This window comes from Alternaria viburni (genome assembly GCF_023758015.1).
Source record: "Alternaria viburni strain BMP 2772 chromosome Unknown scaffold_36, whole genome shotgun sequence".
Lineage (NCBI taxonomy): Eukaryota > Fungi > Ascomycota > Dothideomycetes > Pleosporales > Pleosporaceae > Alternaria > Alternaria viburni.
The window spans coordinates 228,717-254,489 of record NW_026055805.1 but is presented as its reverse complement, the minus strand read 5'-3'; the positions used below and the strand labels follow the sequence as shown (position 1 = coordinate 254,489).

At 49.6% G+C, this 25,773-nt stretch overlaps 9 protein-coding genes across 9 annotated transcripts; 5 read left to right on the top strand and 4 right to left on the bottom strand.

The window, feature by feature from the left end:
* Positions 1–3,764: 3,764 nt before the first annotated feature.
* On the bottom strand, positions 3,765–4,980 carry J4E79_011094 (uncharacterized protein; the record flags this gene model as incomplete). The annotated part of the gene is made up of 4 exons (XM_049359925.1): positions 3,765–4,618; positions 4,706–4,740; positions 4,804–4,868; positions 4,921–4,980. The coding sequence occupies 4 exons, from the start codon at positions 4,978–4,980 to the stop codon at positions 3,765–3,767; spliced, it is 1,014 nt and encodes a 337-aa protein (XP_049205701.1).
* A 573-nt stretch (positions 4,981–5,553) lies between these two features.
* J4E79_011093 (uncharacterized protein) lies at positions 5,554–9,051 on the bottom strand (the record flags this gene model as incomplete). Its single annotated transcript, XM_049359924.1, has 1 exon — positions 5,554–9,051. The coding sequence occupies one exon, from the start codon at positions 9,049–9,051 to the stop codon at positions 5,554–5,556; it is 3,498 nt and encodes a 1,165-aa protein (XP_049205700.1).
* A 1,126-nt stretch (positions 9,052–10,177) lies between these two features.
* On the top strand, positions 10,178–11,033 carry J4E79_011092 (uncharacterized protein; the record flags this gene model as incomplete). Its single annotated transcript, XM_049359923.1, has 2 exons — positions 10,178–10,415; positions 10,465–11,033. The coding sequence occupies 2 exons, from the start codon at positions 10,178–10,180 to the stop codon at positions 11,031–11,033; spliced, it is 807 nt and encodes a 268-aa protein (XP_049205699.1).
* Positions 11,034–11,835: 802 nt separating this feature from the next.
* On the bottom strand, positions 11,836–12,774 carry J4E79_011091 (uncharacterized protein; the record flags this gene model as incomplete). The annotated part of the gene is made up of 1 exon (XM_049359922.1): positions 11,836–12,774. The coding sequence occupies one exon, from the start codon at positions 12,772–12,774 to the stop codon at positions 11,836–11,838; it is 939 nt and encodes a 312-aa protein (XP_049205698.1).
* A 2,475-nt stretch (positions 12,775–15,249) lies between these two features.
* J4E79_011090 (uncharacterized protein) lies at positions 15,250–17,114 on the top strand (the record flags this gene model as incomplete). The annotated part of the gene is made up of 2 exons (XM_049359921.1): positions 15,250–15,673; positions 15,724–17,114. 2 exons carry the CDS (start codon positions 15,250–15,252, stop codon positions 17,112–17,114), a joined length of 1,815 nt encoding a protein of 604 aa, XP_049205697.1.
* A 224-nt stretch (positions 17,115–17,338) lies between these two features.
* On the top strand, positions 17,339–19,000 carry J4E79_011089 (uncharacterized protein; the record flags this gene model as incomplete). The annotated part of the gene is made up of 1 exon (XM_049359920.1): positions 17,339–19,000. The coding sequence occupies one exon, from the start codon at positions 17,339–17,341 to the stop codon at positions 18,998–19,000; it is 1,662 nt and encodes a 553-aa protein (XP_049205696.1).
* A 380-nt stretch (positions 19,001–19,380) lies between these two features.
* J4E79_011088 (uncharacterized protein) lies at positions 19,381–20,835 on the bottom strand (the record flags this gene model as incomplete). The annotated part of the gene is made up of 1 exon (XM_049359919.1): positions 19,381–20,835. One exon carries the CDS (start codon positions 20,833–20,835, stop codon positions 19,381–19,383), a length of 1,455 nt encoding a protein of 484 aa, XP_049205695.1.
* Positions 20,836–22,346: 1,511 nt separating this feature from the next.
* J4E79_011087 (uncharacterized protein) lies at positions 22,347–23,205 on the top strand (the record flags this gene model as incomplete). The annotated part of the gene is made up of 3 exons (XM_049359918.1): positions 22,347–22,620; positions 22,673–22,851; positions 22,906–23,205. 3 exons carry the CDS (start codon positions 22,347–22,349, stop codon positions 23,203–23,205), a joined length of 753 nt encoding a protein of 250 aa, XP_049205694.1.
* Positions 23,206–24,051: 846 nt separating this feature from the next.
* On the top strand, positions 24,052–25,479 carry J4E79_011086 (uncharacterized protein; the record flags this gene model as incomplete). The annotated part of the gene is made up of 2 exons (XM_049359917.1): positions 24,052–25,250; positions 25,308–25,479. The coding sequence occupies 2 exons, from the start codon at positions 24,052–24,054 to the stop codon at positions 25,477–25,479; spliced, it is 1,371 nt and encodes a 456-aa protein (XP_049205693.1).
* Between the last annotated feature and the right edge of the window lie 294 nt (positions 25,480–25,773).

Sequence of the window (25,773 nt, the reverse complement as noted above, 5' to 3'; positions counted from 1 at the left end):
GCACACTTTTACTAAGATTTTAGTATATATATTCTAACTATAAAGCTTTAGAATATATTACTCTATTAGTTATAAGCTAATAAGTATATATAATTATATTATAATTCTCTTATAAAGTGTTTAGTGTTTATAGAATAGCTTTTTAGCTAGTCTAAAAGATTTAGAAGCTTTAACTACCTTAGAGATAGTAGCGCTAAGGCCTAGGCCTTAGCTTACTTAACGCTATACCTCTAAAAGTAGGTAAAAGATTTAGTTATATATTTTTTAGAGTACTAGTAATAGTTCTTACCTCTTTAGAATTAGTAGCTTTTTAAGCTATAAGTATTACTACTTAAGATTTAGATTTCTGCTTAATAACTATTATAGTAATAATAAAGTAACTAAGTATTATAATTTTAAAATAATATAAATTCTCTTATAAAAATATTTACTTATATAGCTTTTTTTTTTTTTTTTTTTTACTTATTTTTTTCTTTTTTATTAACTAATACTTTTTTATTAAACTTACTCTTTAACTTAAACTTTTTATAATATTTTTTATAAAAACTAATACTAAAAATACTTAAATTTTTTATATTATAAGTAAAAACTTAAAATACTAATAAACTTTTATAGTAAAGTCTATATTAGTTAGTAATAACTTTAGTATAAATAAAATACTTAAGTACTTTTTAAGTAATAAATTATTTTTATAGTAGCTTAAAAATACTTATAAAAAGCTTTTAAAACTATATACTTTTATAAAAGTAGTTATTAATAAATTTAAAAAATAAAGTAAAAAGATAACTAAAAATTATATTACTATTAATATTAGTGTCTTATATCTAATTTTATAGACTCTATTTAGTAAAAAGATATTAAAAGATATCTAGCTTTTAATATTATTCTAGAACTACTAGAAAATTTTAAGATTTTAATATATTTAGTATATATTACTATTAGTACTAAAGCTTTTAACTAATAATATATTACTTTTAAAGCCTTACTAAGAAGAGAAACTTTATATTTAGTAATATCTATATTAGCTCTAATATATAGAGTAAAACTAACTAGTAATAGTTAGCTATTAATATAATATAACTTAAGCTAATAAAGATAACTACTCTCTTATAGCCTAAGTCTTAATAGAACTTAAAGTAGTTTATTATAGCTACTATTTAATAAATAGTATTTTTTTATAAAAAATAAGCTATAAATACTATATTTTCTTTATTTTATATCTTAAAACTCTTATAAAGTATTTTAGCTAAGGCCTTATATTACTAATATATAGCTTTTCTAATAGCTAGAAATAGTAATAGTATTACTATAAGCTTTACTACGTATACTAAGTTATAAAGAAAAATAGTATAAGTAATAGAGTTAGTACTAGTATATTTTATAAAAAAGTAGTATTACTATTTTATTATAAGTAAGAAATTAATATTACATCTAATAAAGAGCTTATATATCTTACTAATAAGCTTCTAGAAAGTAAAGCTAAAAAAAAAAAAATAAAAAGCTCTATACTAGTTATATATATAATAAAGATAATAGAAATAATAAAAATAAAAATAATAGAAATATTAATAGGCCTAGCGTATAACTTTAAAGTACTAGTAAAGTAGCGCTATAGAGTACTTATAATAGTCTTTAGTATAGCTAGAATAGAGTAGTTTATAGTAGTCTCTATAATAGCTTCTAAAATAATAATCTTAAAAGAACTTATAAAAATAGTAATAGTAATATATTTAAAAGAAAAGTAATTAATATAGTAATAATAATAAAGCTTAATTAAGCTTTAGTAAGTAAAGTAATATAACTAGTAATAAGATTAGCTTTAAGTAAACTTACTAATACTAGAAGAACTTATAAAAAAGTAGTAACGTAGTTAAGAGCTTATTTAGTTAGTATAGCTTTAGTATTAGATTTAAGCTACTATTTATATCTTTAATAAGTTTTTAAATCTCTAATTTACTATAAGCTATAAAATAAAAATAAGAATAAAAATAAAAATTTTATAAGCTAAGATTTTAGTATTTTATTACTTTATAATTTATAGCTTAGTTAGTTATAAGCTATTAAAAATATATAATTATATTATAATTCTTTTTACTATAATATAAGTAGATATTAGTATTTATAAAATAGTTACTTTACTACTCTAAATTCTAAAAGCTTTAACTATACTAAAAGTAGTAGCGCTAAGAACTTAAGCTTTAGCTTACTTAATACTTATACTTTTAAATATAAGATTTTAACTTTTTTAAAAATATATTTTTTTATATACTAGTAATAGACTTTACTTTTTTTAGACTAGCTTCTACTATAAAATTATTAGTTTACTAATAAATTAATAAATTACTATTAATATAATAGAAAAGTTTTATATTTATTTTTATATATATATAGTTTTTAAAGAGTATAAGCTTAGTACTTTACTATAAACTAGCTAGCTTTAAATACTAAGAAATTACTAAAGTATAGTAGAGAATTTATATAAAAAAAATTAAATATTTATAGCTAATATAAAGAAAAAGTCTAGTATATAGCTTATAATTTTAGTTTTTAAAGTTATAAAAAGTTTTTTATAAAGTAGTAAAATAAGTTAAAAGATTTAGTTATAAGTATTAAGTAATTAGTTATATTTAGTTTAGGTACCTTAATTAGTAATAGAGAATAAATATTATTATTCTAAGAGCGCAGTAACAAAGTAGACAAATCTAAGTAGGATTCTGTATTAATGGATGCTGTTGGTATTCTGCTGGATCGAGTCCGGATGGGCGTGGGGAGTGGCTTGGAGCGTGATCGCGTGCGCATGCATTATCCTTTTTCATGATGACGTGACGACACGCCAGACGTTTAGATCCGCGCCTGCGCGACAAGATCGCGCTAGGCTTCACGTCGCCGCATCTGGCCACACCACAAAACCTCCCGCCGCGGTACTCTACGGATCAACCACCTAAATCAACCATCTGAAAGTTTTAGTTCGAATAACGCGTTGTTCAGTCTGGTACGGAATTCCGTTGACTTCCAAATCTGCACATCGAGCCCGTCCGACTATTGCCCCGAGGTAAGAACTAATCGATGCAGGTGGTGAGATGAAAATGTCCCGATGTAATTCCGACGTCGTGGGTGACATGTGATCGTCGTGTAGCACGCGAGTAGCGCGCGATTCGTGAGGTAGACTGGACGTGATGCTGCATCAGTGATGTGGGTTATTGACAACTCATCGAATGAAGAAATATATTGCATCTGGGTTGCGTCAGTTCACGATGTAGAAGATCTCAGCGGACGCGGAAGTCAAAGGTCCTCTATGACGGTGGAATGTCGATGCAAGGCAAGACAACAAAACGCCGTCAGGTAGCCCATACGTAGCAATTGTAATGCAGGGTATACCCTGAAGCTATCACGAGGGGCATTTGCTGAGTGAAGTTTTACAAGTCAAAAGAGCTCGTTTGATCAGCCTTCGTCCAATGATCCTTTCATCCACATTACATCTTCAAGCAATCTATATATCCAGGGAAAAACACACACAAGAGCAGACCGCATGTACAAACTACACAATTCGAAAAACCATCTCAACCTCAACAGAAGTTTCAATAGAAGGGATGTAGAAGATCCTTCCATGTGCATTACATCGTCAATCTATATATCCTCCAAAGAAAAAAAAACACCGTGGGTATGCCGCATATACAAACTAGACAATCCGAAATCCACACACGCTACCACCTCCTAAAGAAACGTCCACACATTAGCCGTACTCCCATCTACATTCCATTGTATCAACAACACCCCCCTCTCCTCCTCCCCCCACCCCCACCAAGTCTAAAAACATCCTCCCACTCCCCCAACGCACCACCAGCTTTCTTCCCCCCTCTCCTCCTCAACCTAACCCCCTCATCCCCAAACCCACTCCTCACACTCCCACCTCCATCATCCCAGCCCAAATCGCCGTATTGGATCCCACTAGCCGGATCATCAGGATCAATCTCGCCGAGTTCGATCTTCGTAAGAATCATGCGCGCCAACCGCGTGAACAGCTCTTCCACGTTCTCTCCGTTTAGCGCGGAGACTTCGACAGCAACGGGGATACCGTTCTGGCCAGCCCAGCGAGAGGCGGTTTCGGCGGGGACTTCGCGGCCGTCAGGCGCAACGGTATAACTCGCGTGGAGATTGGCGTTGAGACTAGGCGTACGACTTGCTTGCGACGAGGGCGTGGGTGGTGGGAGACCAGATTCCGATGACGGCGTACTGGCGTAACTGCTATATCCTCCTCCTCCCCCTCCTCCACTACTCATGCCTATAGGTACACCCCCATCCTCAACATCCGCCTTATTCCCCGCTAAGATGATCGTAATATCCGGCCCCGCCAACGCCCTCGCATCATCCAGAAACGTCTTCAGCTGCTCGAAGCTGCGCCAGCTGCTCACGTCGTACACGAGGATAGCGCCTGCGGCGCCACGGTAGTAGGACCGCGAGACGGAGCGGAAGCGCTCTGTGCCAGCTGTGTCCCATAACTGGAGTTTTATCCGTTTGCGCGACGAGGGGGACGAGGGCGAGCGTTGGCGTCGGTCGGCGATGTGCACGATTTTGGAGGAGAATTCTACGCCGATTGTTTGGCTGGAGAGGACGCGCCCTGTGAGTGAGGGAGAGGGTGTTAGTGGGGGTGTTGATGGCGGTGGGGAGGGAAGAGGAGGGGAGAGGAGATGGGGGTAAGATTTACATTCGGATTTTACGAAGCGGTGGAGGAGGCAGGATCTATAGGCGTCTCTTGGTTATTCGGTGTTTTGGTACATGTCTTCGCTCTTATCGCCAACTTACTTTCCAGCGCCGCTGGGTCCCAACAGCACAACCTTGGCCAGGTAATCATACATACTCCCCAGCTCCTGCGTCTACTCAGCAACAGTCCTGCCAAGCTCAAAAAGTGCCCATACCTACTTGTAACGGCGGCTCGCTGCTCCGCGTCGACGCATTCGACACGGCTCGGTTCCTGCCCATGGTGAACAACGGCGGCAGCGGCCTCGTTTGACGTTTCTGGCGGCGGGCGGATGTAGGACGTGGATTTCGGTGCTATTCACGGTCGCATGTGTGTTCCGAGTAAGCTCCACGAAGCGAGCAAGGGCGAGTAAGGCGGATTCTAGTGGGAAGCGGTTTGCGGTGTTGTGTTGTTCATCTTGGCCTTATCTTTGTGACGCCAATTGGTGGACCCTGGCCCGCCGCGCTTTCGCGACTTCGTCACGCGCACGGCAAGCTGCCGACGTTTGGCTGCTTCAGGTAAGTATCTGGGCTATCGCATCACGATTTCCTATATGTTTGCTAGCTTAACGAGTAATGTCATTGAGTTAACAGATTTAATCTTCACATGACATAAAGGTTGCTGTAGCATAGATCGGATTGGATTCATACGAGGCTTGAACAACAGTGTCGGGAGTCAAGAGCTATATACAGGGACTCCCAATTAGGAACAACGGAAATGCGATGACATACAGACAAGGAAAGAACCAAGGAAAGGTGGTATCCTAAACGCTACGCCAATACTAACAACATCTGCTCAAATACGCGTGAACGAGATTACTGCTGCTCCATATCCCTCAAAGGCATATAACTAGTCTCCTCCTTGTTCCGCCTCCTCGCGGCCCACGCATCACTGACCCAATCCTTGAGAGTGGAAAAGACGCCCTTGTGGCCCATCTTCTCCATCTCCGCTTCCTTCTCATCGATTGGCGCACCAGGATCAAGGACGCTGACCTTCATCCAGCTAGGCCTATGCCAGAACTTGAGATGTAGAGAGCTCATAACAACGCTGACAGATGAGCATGCCATCGCGGCACCGGCAGCCATGGGGTGTAACGAGAGACCCCATGGAAGGAAGAAGCCCATTGCGAAAGGAAGACCGATGAAGTTGTACATGCACGCCCATGCCAGGTTAAGCTTGATGCGGAAGAAGATGGCGCGGCTGAGGACTAGCGAGGCTGGGATGGAGAGGAGATCGGTGTTGGTCATCAGCACGATAGAGGCAGCCTCCATGGCGACGTCTGTACCAGTAGAGAGAGCGATACCAATGTCGGCAGAAGCGAGTGCCGGAGAGTCGTTGATGCCGTCACCGACCATACCGATGACTTGGCCACGCGACTGGAGGTCTTCAATAATGGCTTTCTTGTCCGCAGGGGTGGAGGAAGCGTGGACATCTGCGGGATCGATACCAACTGCTGCTGCAACGACAAGGGCAGAAGCAGAGGTATCACCAGTAACAATCGAGGATGTTATGCCCAGACGAGAAAGGGCAAGAATTGCAGCGCGAGCTGAAGGCTTGATGGTGTCGGACATGCTCAATGTACCCGTGTAGGTGTTGCCGATGGCGGTGTGAATCGTGGTGATACCAGCGGATCGGTTCTGGGGTCCACCTCGAGGTCTGGAGTTTGCAGCAGGTGTGAGCGGCTCTTCTACGAAGTCAGGCACGTTAACACCTTCGGAGGTGAGGAAAGCCGTGTTGCCGATGAGGACCTTGTAGCGGGTGCGCTCGCGAGAGAGGGCTGCTTCGACCGTTGCGATGATACCCTTACCGGTGACAGCTTCAAAGTCTCCAACTGAGCCATCCAGGTTACCATCGGGTCCGAGACGAAGATGCTCCTTGGCAGACAGAACGATAGCCTTAGCAATAGGATGCTCTGAGCCCATTTCCGCAAGTCCAATGAGTGTCCACCAGAGATTCTTCTTATCAGGGCTTGCCCAGCCTCCCTGAATGTCTGCCTGAGATACACTCATCTTGCCAACAGTGAGCGTGCCAGTCTTGTCGAAGACAACATGGTTGATCTTTGTGGCAGTCTCGAGAGCGGCACCACCTTTGACGAGAATGCCATTCTCAGCTCCAACACCAGTACCGACCATGACAGCGGTGGGTGTTGCAAGACCGAGCGCGCATGGGCAAGCAAAGACAATGACAGCGATGCAGAGCTTGAAGCAAACCATGAACTTGCCGCCACTAGCGTGATCCAGGAATACTTTGGGCGGGTAGGGTAGGACGTGGCTGAGAACCATCCATCCAACAAAGGTTGCGAGGCCAAGAGTGATGATGATTGGAACGAAATAACCAGCAGCAATGTCGGCAAGGCGTTGAATGGGAGCACGACTCGTTTGGGCTTCCTGGACGAGGCGGACGATTTGACTGAGCTGAGTGTCGCGGCCGGCTCGGGTGACCATGAACTCCAGACGTCCGTTTCCATTGACAGTACCAGCCATGACCAATGCGCCTTTCTTCTTGAGTATTGGCATAGCTTCACCAGTGACCATACTCTCGTTGAGATACGACTCTCCACGTGTGACTGTACCATCAGCTGGAAGCTTGTCACCCGGACGAAGAATAACAACGTCGCCAACCTCGATGAGCTCGGTGGGGATGACCCTTTCTTCAGCAGCATTGCCATCAGTGGAGGTGCGTTCCGACTTCTCTTCAGCAACATCCCAACCTTCAGCAGCTTTAGCCGCAGCGATGGGATCCGCATAAATGGTGGTCATGGACGGAGCTAGCGACATGAGGCTGGAAAGGGCCTTGGATGTTTGACCCTTCGCACGGTTCTCAAGATAGCGACCTAAGCTGATGAAAGTGAACAGCATGGTGCTGGTTTCGAACAGCGTGGTCGGCTTGGTGTGTGGGGAGACCAAGAGTGAGACCAGCATGGAGAAGACGCTGAAAAAGAAGGCGGCTGAGGTACCCAGTACTACCAGAACATCCATGGTGGGAGAGCCGTGGCTCAGAGACTTGTACGCAGAGATGTAGAAACGTTTTCCGATACCAAATTGGACAGGTATAGTAAGGACCAAGCAGATGACGTCGCCGAGATAGAGGCCAGGTATCAGACGAATACCGCCAAAGTTGAGGAATGGCAGGAACATGGGAATGAACATGCTTATCAAGAACACAGGAAGTGCGAACCAAGCCGAGAAGATGACAGATCTTCTCCACTCCTGGATTTCTTTAGTCTTTGCGAGGGACTCCAGTTGGGCATCGTTGTCTTCGGAGTCTGCGACTAATGCGTTGTATCCAGCTGCCTCCACGGCCTCGACGATTGCTCGAAGGCCAACGATTTGAGGCTCTCGCTGAATGGTGACTCTTGACGACTTGAAGTTGACAGTTGCTGAGGTGATGCCGGATCTTTTCCGTAGTAGTCCTTCGAGCTCTTGAGCAGCGCTAGCGTTGGGCAGTCCATAGATCTTGAGCTGTACGGGGATGTTGCTTGTTGACGACTGCTGTATGCTACCATCGACAGATGATAGGACCTGTGCGTCAAAGCCGCGGTCCTCAATAATCTCTGCTATCTGCTCTTCGGTGAGCTTGGAAGGGTCATGCACGATTACGGCACGGTTAGCGAGTAAGCTGATGTTGAACTGGTATACACCCTCAACGTCCTTGAACCCGCTCTCGATGGCTGATGTGCATGCGCCACAGGTCATGCCCTCAACAGCGACTGTTGTGGTCATCGTCCTCTGCTGCTTCCGGCTCCTGCTCTTCTTGGCTGCTGGTGCTGCGGCCACGGTATCCAGTACCTCCGCGTCGAAGCCAACGTCTTCTATGGTTTCAGCGAGCTTTTCCGGAGATATGATCGTAGGGTCGTGTTCGATGACTGCGCGTTCAGAGAGAAGCGATATGCTGAAGGACTTGATTCCAGCCACGTCCTTGAAAGCGCCTTCCACGGCAGATGTACACGCTCCGCATGTCATTCCGCCAACTGAAAGCGTTGTGGTCGAGGTGTTTCCAATCGCCTCCTCCTCTTCATCTTCCGAATCGCTCAGAAAGTGGTCATCTGCGCTGTGCGACATTGGTAAATCCGACGAGAGCACTTCTGCGTCAAACCCCCTGTCGTCGATAATCTCCCTAACTTCTTCCGCGGTGATGACCTCGGGGTCATGCTGGATGACAGCCCGCTCCATCACCAAACTTATTGACACATTTCCTACTCCCTTCACACCCTGGAAGCCCGATTCAATCGCGGAGGTACACGCGCCGCATGTCATGCCCTCGACTTTGAGCGTCGTTGTCGCCATGTGCGCTGTCGCCGGAGGAGGAGCCATGATGGCTAGAAGCGCTTTTCGGTGCCGTTGATTTCAGACGGATCGCGAACTAGACTGCCGATGCTGAACCAGATGCAGCATCAAACGGTCAGATTGGGGCGAGGGCGGCTTGTACGAAGCGGGTGGATTGGGGCGAAGTCGAAAAGCGATCGCGCGACGTTATGGCGATAACGTGAGGTAAACGCGAGAGGATAGCGGACTCCGGAGTAAAAAGGAAGGCCAGCTTCCGGTAGTGCCAGATGGCGAAGTTATTAATATGGCGATTGATGAACGGAGTGCAGCAGCCACAATCTGACCCAGTGCTGATTCAAGCCCAGCGCCGCGGCACGTCGAAAGAAGGCTAGACCGGCTCCGCAGATGGATGATAGGCCGTTATTGCTAGGGCGCCGCCACGAGCTGATCGTCAAGCTGTCAGAGTGCAAGCGCTGTGAGATGCAGGGCACACTCCAAGTCCGTAGGATGACAGAAGAAGGATTAAGAATAATTGTGATATCTAGGAGTTGGTGGTGTCTTTGACGCGGCACAGACACTAGACGATAGTGTTTCCTTCTTGGCACGTGAAACAGGAAGGAACATAAAACCCTTCCTGATCCTTAGATGAGACACGCGGAGCCTCAGGGCCTGTTACCGCTTTGGCCGAACGAAACAAATTACCAGTGTCGTGGCAGTTTGCCTAAATTGAGGGTGCGCCATGTCAGTCACCGAACACGACGTGGACCGGACTTGGTGTACTTCGTCTTACGAACTGCTGAGTTCACGCGCTATGATTGATGATGTGTGGCCAGCGTATGATCTCGTGATTGCGGAGCAGGCGGTGTCGGGTACGAGTCAAGGCCTGTGTCGCTGACTGAGAGCTGATTCCTGGCACATTATTCCACGCTTGAACGCGAAGGGCAAAAAGAAAAAGTGTCTATTCAACTCCCCTTATGGAATCGAACTCGTTGAATGAATGGAAGTCCGAGCGTAGAGGCGGGTGGGGTTGAGTCGCGGGGCAGTCGCGACCGACCGCGATTGCCAAGACGTACCTCACATGCAGCTGCCTGCTCGCCTTCCACTATCGATAGACAGCTACATTGAAACCACACATTTACCACCCCAGAAGCCGTAACATCTACGTTAATACAACATGGAGCAGACCAAGGCCCTCAACGCTCTCGAGCCCTTCCTTGCTCTCAGCAAGTCCGCGACTTCTCCACGAGCAGCATCGGACTTGATCGTACAAGCCACCAGTGCGCCCAACACCTACGTATTCGCCGAACTCCTACAGACACCAAACATCCAGAACCTACGGAATTCAGAGGAGCATGCGTCGTATCTTACCCTACTCGAGATCTTCGCCTGGGGAACCTGGGAAGACTACAAGGGTGCGTTGATCATACCATAGCCATCAAGTTGTATACTGACAGCGCAAAGCTCAAGCAAACCTCCCCAAACTCTCAGCACAGCAACATCAAAAGCTCTTACTGCTCTCGCTACTGCCGCTCTCCCACTCCCACGCCACCCTCACCTACAAACATCTCATGACAGCGCTCGAGCTACCCACCACCCGCGCTCTCGAGGAGCTCATCACCACCGCCATCTACTCCGGCCTCATCACCGCGACGCTCGACCCCGCGCATTCTCTCGTCTCTGTAACCTCCATCTCACCGCTCCGCGACCTCGCACCAGGATCCCTCCCCGCCCTCCAAAACACCCTACAGTCATGGTCACAACGGTGCGACTCTGCTCTAGCAGATCTGGAGGCGCAAGTCGCAAAGGTCAAGAAAGAGGCTTTGGATCGAGAGAAGATGCGTCGGAAGAAGGAAAGGGCTTTTGAGGCAGTCATGACGGTTGGTGATGAGAAGAACACTGGCAAGCGGAATCTGATGGGCATGGGTGGTGACGACGCTATGGAGATTGATGAGGATAGTAGCGGCAGAATCACAAGGGGTACTAAGAGGGGCCCTGGCGGATTCGGCTTCGGGAGCTCTGGAAGGCGTTAAGGCGACGGTGTGTGTAGTATCTCATAACACTGCAACACGTCACGTCTTCATGACCGTGGTCCACACTCCTCAAGGCCGTCTGGCATGGAAAGCAATGTGGTCATAGCCAGTGATACCCGCGGAGGGTTGCAGGCTTTCAAGCAGGATGCAGCCTTGGGTCATGTCTAGCTACATTCGAGACTCCAAGAGAGGAGACTTGATGAGAAGGCCAGGAGTACAAGCAACCACTCCGTAGCTCCATATAGCGATCGGAGCAATCATCACTCCTCATAAGGAGAACACGTAATGAAAACAAGAACACCACAAACACCCATCTTGAGAATCTGAACATGATGGATTATGACTATATGCCGTGCATGCCTCACTCCATGCCTCATTCCCCATCCAAAGCCTCCTCACCAATCTATAAAATGATAACAAGAACCATCCATTATCCCAACAAAACAAGAAAAGCCCAGCAGGAAATCTGGGGTATCTCGCGAAATGCCCATCAAACGCCTGCCTTGTAGTGAAGAAGCAGAAAACGCCATGCAGTGCAGGAGAGGCAAAAGGCCAAAGCCAACAACAAGTACCATCCTTAAAGATGGGTATCCTATCACCACTGACTGCGTCTTCGTCCTGATCGTTCCCGTCGTCGTGTCCTTCGTAATCATGCCCTCCGGGGTGGTGTGAGAAACACATCGGGAAACATAACAATAACCGCTGCTTCGACGCCCTCGTCGATCATCCATTGTATTTCCGCCTCGGCCTCGGCCTGCGCATCCATTTCCATCTCCATCTGCATCCGTGCGTCTACGGACTCCTAAGCCGGAGCCGCATTTGGCTGGAACGTCTGCGGCACCGCCTCGCTGCCCTCGGCCTCAACGGTGCTCTGGTGCAACTGCGCGATCTGGCCTGCCATCGTCCGCAGCGCCTCTCTCGTCGCGTCGATGTTGAGTTCGCCGCGCTCAGACGCTTCTTTGAGGTATTGTTCCCATTCTGGGTCCATGGGTATGTTGAGGGCGCCCGAGGACTCGCGCAGGGCGGCGGCGTGGAGGAGGCGTGCGTTTAGGGAGAAGCCGACGGAGGAGGAGAGTTCGTTGGATGTGGAGTCCGAGTCTGATTCCGAGTCTGACGCTTCTGCTGCGCCGTCTTCGTCGTCGTCGTCGTCTTCGGCTGAGGAGGAGGAGTCGGGCATTTCTGTGTCGCCGCCGTTGTGGTGGTGGTTGGGCGGTTGCATGTTTTGCCGGGTGAGCGGGTTGTGCAGGAGGTGATTGTGGTGTTCTAGTTCTTCGATTTCGACTTCAATGTCCGTCTTGACGTTGATGCCTGCGCCGTTGTTGTGGCGTGATGAGTAGGCCCGGCGTGTGTCGACCCATTCCCCTATGTCTACGCCGGTCGTGTCGACTACGCGTACGCCTTCGTCTCGCTCATAGCGCTCTCGTGCCCAGAGTGTGCCTTCCCATCTGCAGAAGCCTTGGATTTCGGCTTCGGTTAGCCCGAGCCGGTCGAATGCGTCGAAGAGTCGCTTGTGGTGTGGGAAGCGGCCGAGGCGTTTTCGGTGTGGTTGGAAGGCGTAGTTTAGGCCTGGGTACCGCGCTTCGATTGTGTCGAGCGAGCCGTAGAAGTTTGCTGTTTCGATGCGCACTTCGCCGACGAGGTTTTTGGAGAGGTGCGCGCTGAAGGAGGGCGGGTCTGTGGGCGAGGGCGTGGGGAAGAGCGTGTTGTAGACGAGCACGCTGATGGGGTTTTTGCGGTGCATGGCTGCGGGTGTGTAATGTGGCGCTCTTTCAAGGTTCTGTCAAGGCGAAGTTTGTGGGTAGGAAGTGTGCCGCCGTGCGAGAGGGAAGCGTGGATAGATGAGGTATCGCCGTCGCTCGCAGATTGCGCGTTTGGGTGCTCGAGTGTGAAAGGACAAGGCGGAAAGTGGGTTGTCGCAGAATGTGACCGCCTCACCCGCACCTTCTCTAACTTCCTCCTTACTAAGGGGCCGGCCAGGTGTGTGTGCTGACCTCGGGCGTGACCGCTGTTTCCAAGGTTCCCACGTTCTGACGCCGCCTAGCTCTCCCACTAGCTATCAGACGCTCGTCGGAATGGTGCACACCGGGTACCTGACAGCTGACTCTGCTGTCTTGCGCGTGGAGGTTCCGAAAGTCCCGTGGATGGTAATTCGCAAAATCCCTGAATGCACAGAGGGAATCGCTCGAATCCTATGTCGACTGCGCTATCCTGCAGATCTTGCGGGCCAGAGGGGAGACCCCGGCTTTGGCTGCGAGATTGGTCGGGAAGGGTCGACGGCGTTTTGCGACGAGAATGCGGCACGGCGACGACGTGAGAAAACGGTGCAGCTAGCCGTCACCACACAACACAAGCTAGAGAAGTCTGAAAGTCGAGGCCGGCGAGGAGCAGGGGAAGAGCGAGCAAGATGGGATCAAAGGGGACCAGGCGGGTATAAGACATGCACTCTACTCGCGTCAAGGCTCTCTGCCCTCACCGCCAGCACATGCACGATTATGGCTCGCTATTATTCTGGATCCTCACAGCTGGCCACAGATGTCGCAACAGGGACCAGACCCTGAAGGCCGCTATGCGAAGGCTCACACCGACGATCCCCAGTTTTTGCTCTTTCACCAGACTGACCTCGGCCACCCTATTGAACATTCTGCTCGCCACCTAGCACACCTGCTAAGCAGAAGCGTCGCTGCACCTGTCAAGCCTCGCCGACGGTACACACGAGAATCGCCGGCCTCTTCGCTGTCAAAGCATGCCTGGTGTAATCCCACCTGCGACGGCGGGTGAGTTGTAACCCAGCGCATGAGAGACCAATAGGTCCGCCCGCCCGCCGATTATCCGGGCCCGAGTATTCGACATGGATGCCGCGGGACGAAGCATGCACGAGGAACGACTGGTCCAGCTCTCTGTTCCACTGCCATGCCTACTGCAGGGTTACTCCAACTTGGCCCTTGCTATGCAGGCCAAGCCTGTGCGACTTGCTAGCATTTTCGTCGTCGCGCTCTTGCCGGCGACGACTTTCTTCCAGTGCGCCACGGAAGCGCATTTGCTATGCAGGGGTGGTGAAGATGTGGTGTTTACTTTTTGTTGTTTGAAGGTGTACCATGGAGGGATTGTGGGCGAGGTGATATGCCGAGAATCGGACCCCTGCTGTGCCGCCTCGATTGTGTCTGGAGCCGATTGGCCAGTCACTAGGATCACGTGGTTGCTGCTGACACATCGAGTCCGCGTACGCCATGGCTGCCTCATTCCATCTATCCTTCGATCCACCACACCCATCGTTTCTAAGTTTTCATCTGAACCCGTGACGAACAGCTGCCTGCAGCCCTACGGGTCCCAACCACGCCTCATCCGCACCCGTGACAGACTGCTGCCTGCGATCCCTCCGCCTATATAATCCGCCAAACTCTCAGCCTCTTCTTTCCTTCCTCATCCTAGTGCAGGGGTGATTTGCTTACCAGTGAAGATTCGTCTGAGGTAGCAATTTTGCTGGTTTAAAACTACATATATTGACTGCTCTGGTAGGCCTTCTGGGCCTTCCAGGAATTTTTGGAACCCTCTTCGTTGGTCTCGGTAAGCTAGTCGCTGCTGGATTGAAGAAGGGGCCAGTGTTGTGCATCCTGCTCGGCTTATCTCAACGCATTCTTGTACAACCCGAAGGTACTCGTACTGCATCGGGGGTTTTGCAAGAGATTGGGGCGGAGTATGCGAGTGCGACACCATGAGAGTGGTTTTTGGCCTCCACACCATATTTTGGGGGCTGAAAACAGACGGCGATACTGTGGTAGATGGTTATAAGGCGCGACCCGCCTTGCAACTCAGCATTCAGAGCCTCGATGTATCAGCCTCTGTCGGCTTTCCTGCCTTTCTCTCTCCAATCTACGCAACAGACATGTCGGGCACCCAAGGGCCTACATCATCCGACCCGTTGGTATCGGATGGCCGACTGTCCTTTGATAGCTTCGCGATGACTGAGTTGGTGTCTCTTTCAAGCCAGCCTCCCTCACGCCCATCTATCTCCCCAATTTCATCAAGAACAGGGTCGCCTTCCACAGTCAACAGCCCAAATCCCATGTCAACGTTTCAATCTCAACAGGGCTCTACGTCGCCTCCAATCAAGCCGTTGTCAGCACAACGTTCGCGTTCCATGGGCTGGTGGTGGGAAGTGGCGGCCTTGTTACTGAGCACCGTTTGCATGGCACTTATCCTGGCTATCCTCTTTACCATGGACGGCAGGCCCATGAGAGACTGGAGACTTCCTATGCAACCAAATTCTTTGATAGCCGTGTTTTCTACTATTGCTAAGTCGGCGCTTCTGGTCCCACTATCCGAATGCATTGGACAACTAAAATGGATATACTTCCAAACCCCCCAGCCAAAGCCTGTCAATCGTCTCGATGATTTTGACGTGGCCACTCGAGGGCCATGGGGGGCCTTGACCTTTATTTTCCAGCTGCGCTTGAGAAAGTCCGCCGCTTTGGCATCCTTTGGGGCAGCATTGACAATCTTTTCGCTTGGTTTTGAGCCATTCACACAGCAGGTCCTCAGAATCTACTCCAAACCCGCTCTGCTAGCCAATACTACTGGGACTGTAAGCTCGAGCAAAGCATTCTCAGATGTGTGGAGTACAGAGAATGCTGATCTGGCTGGTATGTCAGTTGTACAGACGACAAGTTGTGTTTCACTAATTACATCATAGGCATGGAGTATCCTCTGACTCTTGGATCCATAGAGCATGTCTCTTTGCAGGATATCAACTTACTAAGCAATGTATACTGCCCGACAGCAGAATGCCAACTCGATCAATTTCTCTCTCTGGGTCTTTGCGATTCATGCACCTCCCAAGACGCGTCTCTCGATGGCAACTTCTGGAACGGCGCTGCTCAACATGAGGATGAGTACCAAGGATGTATCAATACCGCACAATTCGGCAACAATGAAACAGAATTCCGCTGGAATTATACTGGGATGAAATATCACGTTGCAGCCGGGGAGCCAGTTCGGTGGGAGAGGAAATGCATAATCAGGAAGCCGGGGTACCCGGAATTGGATATGCGGATTATCACGGATTACATAGGTGGCGAGGCATGGCCCAAAGTGGGTGTAACCAACTCAGATCTACGGTTTTCCAATGGATATCGACTGGGTATCATTCGTTTGGAACAGGATCTTCTGGACAGGTCGCTCCGCCTCTACACTGCGTTGAATAGCGATCCAGTATGGAACCCATCGAACTCTACTCCGCAAATAGAGTTCTGCATCGGAGACTATGAACGCTTCCAGGATGGTAAAATACTCGACCCTTACAAGCTACCACTTCCAGCTGTTTCTGCATTCACTTGCTTCAAGTCGACATCTGATATCACGCGTGTCGCCGAAATTGATCGACTCGGATTGGTAAACGGAACAATATCTCACTGCAAACTGAGCTATTGTGCGAAGCGATACTCCGGTACCACGATACGAAATACGGTCGTAAGTTACGACTCATTGGAGGAATGGCCACTGCACCCGACTGGCGACGACCCGTACAAAGCAGGATCCGGATATGATCAAGCATTTCGCGCAGAAGGCCTGAACGAGACATTCTACATCGGCAATCATTCGACCCTCTGGCTCGGCTCTTCCATGTCAAGGTTCTTCAAATCTACCACACTGAGCACATACCTCTTGACATACTTTATGCACCACACATGGCCTGACTTCTTCCAAGGCCTTGCGCAAGTAGGAAGCAAAGTCATACAAGGTCCTGGCAACTTCGCAGCTATCAACAACACCAGTGAAGCTTACGGGCCGGAGATCTTCGTCGATGTGAGATGGGCCTGGCTTGCGTATCCACTGGCGCTTCTTGTTTACTCAACGTTATTCTTGCTGCTGACGGCGCTGGGTAGCAGAAGGCGCTCTTACCTCTTTAAGAACTCGATATTAGCTGTGTTGGTCCATGGACTGGAAGGTTGGGACGCGGCGGATGGTCCTGACCTGCTCACGGTGGCGAAGGAGAGGAATAGTGACCTGAAGCGAGCTCTGGGACCGGCGAAAGTGTCTCTCGCTGAGAATGACTACGGTTTACTAAAGCTCAAGCGTGACTGATTCTCTCGTCAAGAGAGACTAATGTGGCAGGCGCGTCTTGAGGTCTCTCTCACCTTCACTTTCCAAGGTTGACTCCCACCTCGCGCTAGCTCCGCGCTTGGACCGCTGTTTGCCTAAAACTGCAGTACCACCCAGCGTCAACTTCCTTCTGCAATCTTTCTCCAGCGTCAATTAACCTGCAGCAGCATCTCGACTTGCTGCGGCCACTCGACAGGCAGCACACGATGGCGACTCGCACCGTCATCGAGATTCCGAAAACAACATCCGGCCCTGCCGATCCCCACGCGTCCAGCATCCTCACCACTCTACCGCCTGAGATCCGCAACCGCATCTACGAGTACCTGTTCAAGAGAGACCGGCCTGTTATCGTAGACGACGGCCAGGCGCATGTGGAACTTTGGGAAAGGAGTCATGGCATTCACTATACGCACGGTAGCGTCGAGCAGCAAGTAAGGGATGAAGATTTGTGTGATGTCTTCGCAGGTTGCACCGACCTTCTACTATCATGCCGGCAAGTCTACCATGAAGCCGTCGGTGTCCTCTACGGCCAGAACACTTTCTTCTTCTCTCGGTTCCTCGAACGTCAGATGCACTTTACCTGCACATGGCTGTCGGGAATTGGATCACACTATCAGCTCCTATCTCGCGTAAGCATGGACGCAGATGCACCATATCGACGATACAATCTGTTACCGCTGTTGAAGTTCATCTGGAACAACCCTCAGGCCAAATGTGAATTTGCCTTCGTTCGTTCCGGATCTTCGGAGTACATAGGACGGAACAAGAGCGCTGAACTCTACGATCCAGTCACTGCAGCGGATCCCATGAACAATATCCTCTTTCAGTTAGGCACCGCAGACGTTCTCAACCTCAGGCAATATGCCAGATACTCGGGCCTGGTCTCATCAATAATCGTCTGGTACAGTGAGTTTGACCATCATGGATTCGTCCAATACGATGCTTCTGATATATCACGTTCCTTCCCGGATCCGGAGAGATGGTTCGACATCTCAGACCATGGTTCCAAGGTTCAGTGGAAAGAATCTGAACAGTTAAACCTTCTGTCCTTGCCTGAAGAGTTCCTGTCGGCCATCAACGCGTACGCACGCGCATCCGACACAAACGTCACATTCGACCTGGATATCAACAAAGCCCGGGGTTACCACGTCGGCCTCAGCGGAGTCAATACCTCGCTACGGAACGACATCGACCTCATGAAAGCGCGAGTATACGACGAGATCATGATTCGTATGTCTACCCAGAAAGACACGACCGACTTCAACGGCTTTAAGGCCTTACAAGAGATGTTGAACATTGACAACTTTTCGAATCTGGTCGTTCCGTACCTCCGCAGAGAGGGGCAGTGTCCTATCAACATGGTTTTGATGTTCAAGCTCTCTACACCAAAGCCTGTCGCGGATCTTCGTATCAACATCACTAAACTTTTACATACATTCACACGCGCCTATGGGGACCTTAGCATCACTATTCAAGGATCCGATAGCGGGATGAGCGGCACACGGTCGATCATGTGGCATCACATTCAGAGTGCAGTATTGCTCTTGCTGTCAGATGTATTGGAGCAGTATCCTTCGGAAGCCAACCGACCTCTTCCAAATATATGGATGGATGGCCACGGTACTGTCCTACGCGCCACATACCGCGCCAAGACCACCTCCGAAGAGACCATCATTCCTTGTTCGTATGCCATCGACGATCCGATCGACCTCCTCACCCAAGGCCACCGCAGGATCAAATGTCTTGATCAAGGTGGTATATTGAAGCATCTTAGGGTTGCTAGCCAACAATCTGGACCGAGTTCCGGTAGCCTGTTCGGTATGTGGTTTAACTTACGGTACTCTCTTGGGATGTGCGACGACGTGTGATCATGTGATATCTAGAAGTGATTAAGGCGGCCGAGAGTGTCGCGTGAAGAGAAGCAGGTGCTCAGACCTGGGAAGTACCTGAAGACAGTCGGCGCAAGTAGCAGGAGCATACGCATATGCGTGCTAGCGCTTGGAGGCACCTGATAAAGGTGATGTGCCGCGGTGCTCTAGCTGAAGCTCACGACCAATATGTGGGATTGACGTCTCCGAAATGGGATCTGCAAGGAATGGGAGGCTTTTCGGATCACCGGCAAAACATATCGTTCGTGCATGAAGTGATGAGGAGTCGCACATGGCTGAACTGAGATTAGAGCAACGGCTCTCTTAAGAAGTAAATATTGATCTTCATTCCAATCAACTATAGAAATTCTGCACTTCATCTAACAGTTCCTTGAGCATCCAAACGGAAACGGAAGAACAGCGGGACTCTTATACCCGCCCTTCCCCACACTCCTCACCCCAAAGATAACATTATCCTTATGAATCGTCGCAGAAGTAAGATTAAACCAATTCACATTCCCCACCTCAATTACATTCGTCCAATGCGGCTCAATCGTATCACGATACACAATCTCATACCCCTCAACGGGCAGCCCCTTCGGCGCGTCCCACTTGAACTGGCTGAAGTTGTCGGACGTCGTGGTGTTGATACCAACATTCGTTGGCTCACCCGGTGCGTTGGCGAGACTCCACATAGTGGATGCAACGACCTTGGCGGCGCGCGTATTGTACTCAAAGTCTAGCCATTCGACTAGATCGCCGTATTGCTTTCCGTTTCGTACGGTGACGTTTTGGTGCTGTTGCGTGTAGTCCTCGTTGGGCTGGACGAAGCGAACACCTGTGTAGCCTGCTTCGAGAAAGGGGCGGTGGTCGCCTCCTCTGCTGTATCTGTCGAGACGGTAGATGAGGCGCACTGTCATTTCCGTGAAGGCATTCGATGCGACTTCGTAGATGAAGCGACCGAGGTTGCGAGCGGGGCTATCGTTGTCGCCGCCGATGCTCAAACGCGATGTCATCTTCGTGGAATTCTCAGTCAGAGGCGTGCCCTGGCAGAAGAGACGGATATTGTAGGGATCGATGGTGCCGTCGGAGGCTTTGGAGTTGCCGACCATATCGAGGTTTATCATGCCTGCTACATTTACGGACGCATTCTTGTATGTTTGGGCGAGGTTCTCGGCGCCGAGGAGACCTTGTTCTTCGCCGGCGAAGGCTGTAAAGACGATGGTTGTTTTGGGCTTGTAGTGTGCGAAGATACGGGCGAGTTCGAGAGAGACTGCAACGCCTGAGGCATCGTCTACGGCGCCGGGTGCGTCGCCTTGGTAGTCGATGGGGTCGCTGTTGCGCGAGTCATAGTGCCCGCCTGTTACGTAGACGCGATCGGGGTCCTCGCTGCCTTTGAGTGTCGCGACGACGGTTGTGATGTTTACTGGAAAGATGATGCGCTCGTTGTCTCCGGGGTATTTGATGAAGCTGTTCCAGTTTACAGTCATCCTTCCCTCGCTCTCATCTGCCGCTTCTTGGAATTTAGCCGTGAGCCATGTTCTCGCAGCGCCGATGCCTCGGTTGGGGTCAGTTTGACTTGAAAGGGTGTGACGCGTGCCGAATGATGCCAGCTTCCGGATCGTAGCCTCGATGTTGTCGCGCGATATTTGCGAAATGATGTCCTGAAGGTCTTCATCCGGCATCTGTTGCTCTAACGCCTTTCCAACGACGGGCAATGGCCATTGTTGCGCACTCGGAAATGATTGGTGAGGATGATGTGCGTGGATAGGTGACGAGAAAGCCGTCTGCAGCAGTGTTGCCGCGCAGACTGCGAGGATGGATGTGGACCGCATCTTGATCAATCTAGACAATTAGCTTGGACGATACAAGACATCTTACCCAAACCTTCTATTCCTATAATTTATATACTCCACCATTTTCGCCATCCCACTCTTCGCGACAGGCTGTCGACTGCCGGTATCTCCAACATCTCGCGATACCGCAGTGACTGCCGTCATCGGAGAAATGCAACTCTTGCTATCATGGCTTTCGCGAGCGCCGATCTGTATCGTAAGTGGAAGCTCGTAATGCTACCAAGACGCCAGAAGGAGAATTAGGGAAGACTTCAACAGCTTTGCTGCATGCTCTGCTTGGCAACGGGTACCGTGTGCGGGGTTCTCCATTGAGCTTCCGACCATTTGCGACGATATGCGATAACATCGGTCGTCTTCCGAAAGAAAGACCATTAGTAAAGCGACTGCGGCCTCGCGACTCTTTCCATTCTTTGTTCGCTGGCTGGCTGGCTGTCTAGTCGCGCTGGTAGTGCTGGTGTCAGTCACCTTCCAAGGTGGCTGGGAGCCAGGGGCCTTGGTCATGCAATTCGAGTCCTACTTCGCGAACAGCGCATGTTCATCGAGTGCGCTACCTTTGTAGAGCTTGGTACAAATTTCGTAATGGGCGTTTGGAGAGCGCATCCGCTAGGTCAGTCGAAATCGAAGGGACAACATCTCGACACGATAGCAAAGATGGCGCTAGAGCTTGGCGTGACATCATACATCATCGCATTGACTGGAGAAGCCACCAAATTGCGACAATGCGACTCGTCAACAGTGACATTCCTCAAGCACAAGTTTCTGTCAGCAAAATTTATGATTATACACCCAAAATCTGCAGCAGCGGCTGCTTCCCGGCGCTGCATAGAAGATTTCTCACTGATCGACGCCTCGTAGCGCCGCAACATGCTTGACATGCCTCGGCTGCACGAATCGTATCGTCGATGGTTCTCACGTTGCGCAGCATCGGCTGTGGAAATGTTCTCTATTCGTCCTGGAACCCCATGTCTTCCCCACGTGTTTCGAGATATCCGGTGGTACCTGGGGTTCATGAACGTGCTAACTCCAAAGAAGAAGGTAACAAGACTGGCAGCAACACCAAACACGGAGTGAAAAGCCAAACTAGGAGTACACAATAAAGGCCCGATGCATCACAATGCATGTCATTTAAAGCGTCGGACAGGAACTAGGCAATCACTGGTCAACGTGAACGGATCAGGTGTAATCATTGGGCGTCGACGGCGGTAAACAAGAACAGTCCAGCTTAACGAAGCGGAGGAGGAAATTGAACTGGTAGAAATAGGCATGTAGGTAAGGTCTGATGACATGGCTTGCCAATGTGCTTGCAAGAGACGATGCAGTAGCGCAGGAGATAGTACTGAAGTGGTTATGGCCACACTCGCTGTGCTTTAGTAGGACGATGGCTCAGAATACAAAAGGTCAAACCGTCCACCTACTCTTAGTGGGTCATCGCTACCAGCCTCTTCAGACTTCCTTCGTTACAAATCGGCCACTTTCGACAATCGCTCAACATGAAGACTTGCGCTCGCTCCCTTCTTGCCCTTGCGGCTATTCTCACCACTGCCCTCGCTGCGCCAACGCCTGCGAGCGGAGTGAGCTTCCCCATCACTGACCTCCTCGACAAAGACCTCACTGTCGAGGAGTACGCGGCACAGCTTGAGAACCAGGACGTTGAAACACGTGACCTTACCAAGCGCCAGTTCAGCGGCGACACTTACAACCAACTGACTGACGGTACCGCCTGCCGTCGCGTAACTGTCATCTACGCTCGTGGTACTACCCAAGGTAAGATCTCTCTACTGATCGTAGGCGAGTTGTTTACTGATACCCTTTCTAGCGGGTAATGTAGGCGAGGCCAACTCCGAAGGCCCAACCTTCTTCAATGCTTTGGCTTCGCGTGTCGGAGGAGCCAGCAACTTGGCCATCCAAGGCGTTACCTACCCGGCTAACGTTATTGGCTTCTTGGCTGGAGGCGACGCCGCGGGTGCCACCACCATGTTCAACTTGATCAACCAAGTAAGTGTCATGATCGCTTTTGACATCTCGGTACCATGCTGACTGTGCCTCTAGGCTATCACACGTTGCCCCTCAACCAAGATCGTCGTCTCCGGATACTCCCAGGGCGCACAACTCGTGCACACTGCCACCCAGAGGCTATCAGCCTCCGCCGCCTCGCGTGTCACCGCCGTTGTAACATTCGGCGATGCTGACCGTGACGAGTCCTTCGGCTCTGTTGCTGCTAGCAAGGTTCTCATCATCTGCCATGCTGGTGACAACATCTGCGACAACGGCATCATCATCACCCCTGAGCACAGGAACTACGAGATCGATGCTCCAACTGCTGCCGCTTTCGTCGCCGCACGCGTTTGAGTTCGAAGTTGAGGGGGGCTGGAAGTATGATCATATACGATTAGTTTAATGGTTACTAAAAATTTACGCTGGGTTACTGTTTGCACGATTGTTCCTTGACCTTGACTTCCTTCTCTTTTCAGTGCATAGGAAATACTTTCAAATGTTGCCAAAGCAAAGGCGAAGATTGACGCAACATCGTGGAATAGGAAGGGTAGTCTAGTCGCCAGGAACATAAGGACGGTCTATGTGCAAAGGAATCATGTTTTCTCCGTCGTGGAGCAGTGATAGAGCGGTGAAGAGAGGCTCGGAATGTAAGGGCTGGAGAGAATTGAGTATCAGCAACGGTGTGCGTAATCGATGGGCATATGTAGACTTTAGAAGGCAAGGTGCCCGACAAGTCGTCGTGGTCCTTGTTCGCCGTCCGCGGGTGTCAAATCCCCTGCCGTCTTTAGGCAACCCTAACATAACGTGCTTTCCGCATCTCATGTCGAAATAGCGCATCCAATGCAACCCTTCGCGGAAGATGTCCATCAAACCGACGGAAACCGCACCATACTTGGCAAGCCACTGGAAAACTCGAGTGAAGTCATAACCCAAAGGGTCCGACCCGTGGACGCTTGGAGCGCAGGCCGCCACGCGCGAGTCATTTAGCGCAGATGTCGTGCTCGCCCCATAGAAAACACCAAACGTCTCGATTGCGGTGATTGCCTCAACGTCCATCACTAAGGGAGAAAAATTGGATACCAAGCTCGCCAAGCATCGCGGTGTCGTCCGAACTCTTAAGATATGTAGTCTCCACGTTGGACTGAGGTTCTTCACCTCATCCCGACATCTTTTCTCTCCATCTTTCGCCTCCGCATCGCCATGTCGTCCGCCTCCTTGTCTGAGCCTTCGGGCTCCATCAAGGGTTCTGGACCCTTCTTCCGCTCGGTACCTTTCCAGATCCTGGTCGCATGTGGTGTCTCGTTCACGGCTCCGGGAATGTGGGATGCGCTTGGTGGATTAGGGGCTGGAGGCGCCGCTGAACCGTACGCCGTCTCTGCCGCCAATGCTCTGGTATACGGACTCTTCGCTGTGGTCTGTGTTGCTGCCGGAGCTATCAACAACCGTATTGGATTGACGTATGGTCTTGCATTGGGTGCTATTGGGTACCCTCTGTATGGCGCTGGTCTCTACACCAACAACATCTCTGCGAATACATGGTTCATGCTGTTTGGTAGCGCGCTTTGTGGTATCTCCGCTGGTTTCTTCTGGGCTGCCGAGGCTGCTATCATCATCGGGTATCCTTCACCCGGAGACCGTGCCTTCTACCTTGCCATTTGGCAGACCGCGAAGGCACTTGGACCGATTGTTGGAGGATCTATCAACCTGGGACTAAACGCGAACCGCAAAACCACTGGATCGGTATCATCAACGACATACATCGTGTTTATCGTTATCATGTGTCTCGGCCTTCCAGTAGCCCTGTGCTTGTCGCCAGCGCACAAGGTCTGGCGAAAGGATGGCACGAGGATCGTCACTGAGCGCGCCGCGACCTGGGGTGCTGAGTTCAAGGCTGTCGGCAAGCTGTTCGTCAGCCGCCGCATTCTACTCTTGCTGCCAGCTTTCTTCATCAGCTACTTCTACAACGGCTTCATGAGCACCTGGTTGACGACGTACTTCACCGTCCGAGCTCGCGCGTTCTCCTCCTTCTTCACGAACTTTGCCGGTATCTTCTCCTCGTTTATCATCGCCTTCCTCCTCGACAATCAGAAGATCCACATCAAGAAGCGCGGTCGCATTGCATTCTGCACCATCATCACCATCCTTGTCGGCACATGGATCTGGGCAACGATTCTGCAGAAGCAAAACTACGATGCATCGGAATCCCCGGTGTTCGATTGGTTCCAAGGCGGCTTTGGAAAGAGCTATGCGCTTGTCTTCTTCTGGCAATTCGGCGGTCAGGCCTTTCAGCAATTCCTTTACTGGTTAGTAGGCCAGTATGCGACGGACCTTTCCAATCTGAGCCATCTTACCGGTATTCTGCGTGGTGTGGAGGCTCTCGGTCAAACAGTTGCTTGGGCGTAAGTATTGCCATTCTTGGAAAGCCTTCGCAAATCATCAACTAACAACCGCAACAGTATGCAATCAGAAGGTGGTGCAAACCACTTCGTCAGTATCGGTATCAACTTTGGCATAACGGTGCTGTGTGTCTTCCCAACCTGGATCGTGCTATCGGAATTGGAGGGAAGCCACGAGGTTCGCGTCACGGAGGATATAGTCCCAAACAAGTCTCACGATGACACAGCTTGAGATACGCCAAGGCACTCAGCTCAAATACATTTCTTGAATACTTCGCAGCCATCACACTGCTACCTCTTGTCTGCCTGCTGCTTCCACTAAACCTTCTCCCCCACACCCGGTTAGGCCTTCAGAAACCATGCAAACTACATCACAGCAGAGCCACAAGATAGCATGAACGGTTGTGAAGAGCTGCCGTCGCATCGATGTCTCGTAGATATTGACTGGCTATCGAGAGCTACAACTACACAGGATCAGTCAGTATAACGCAATAACGTAACCTTGCTCTTGAGTAGGACCCACAAA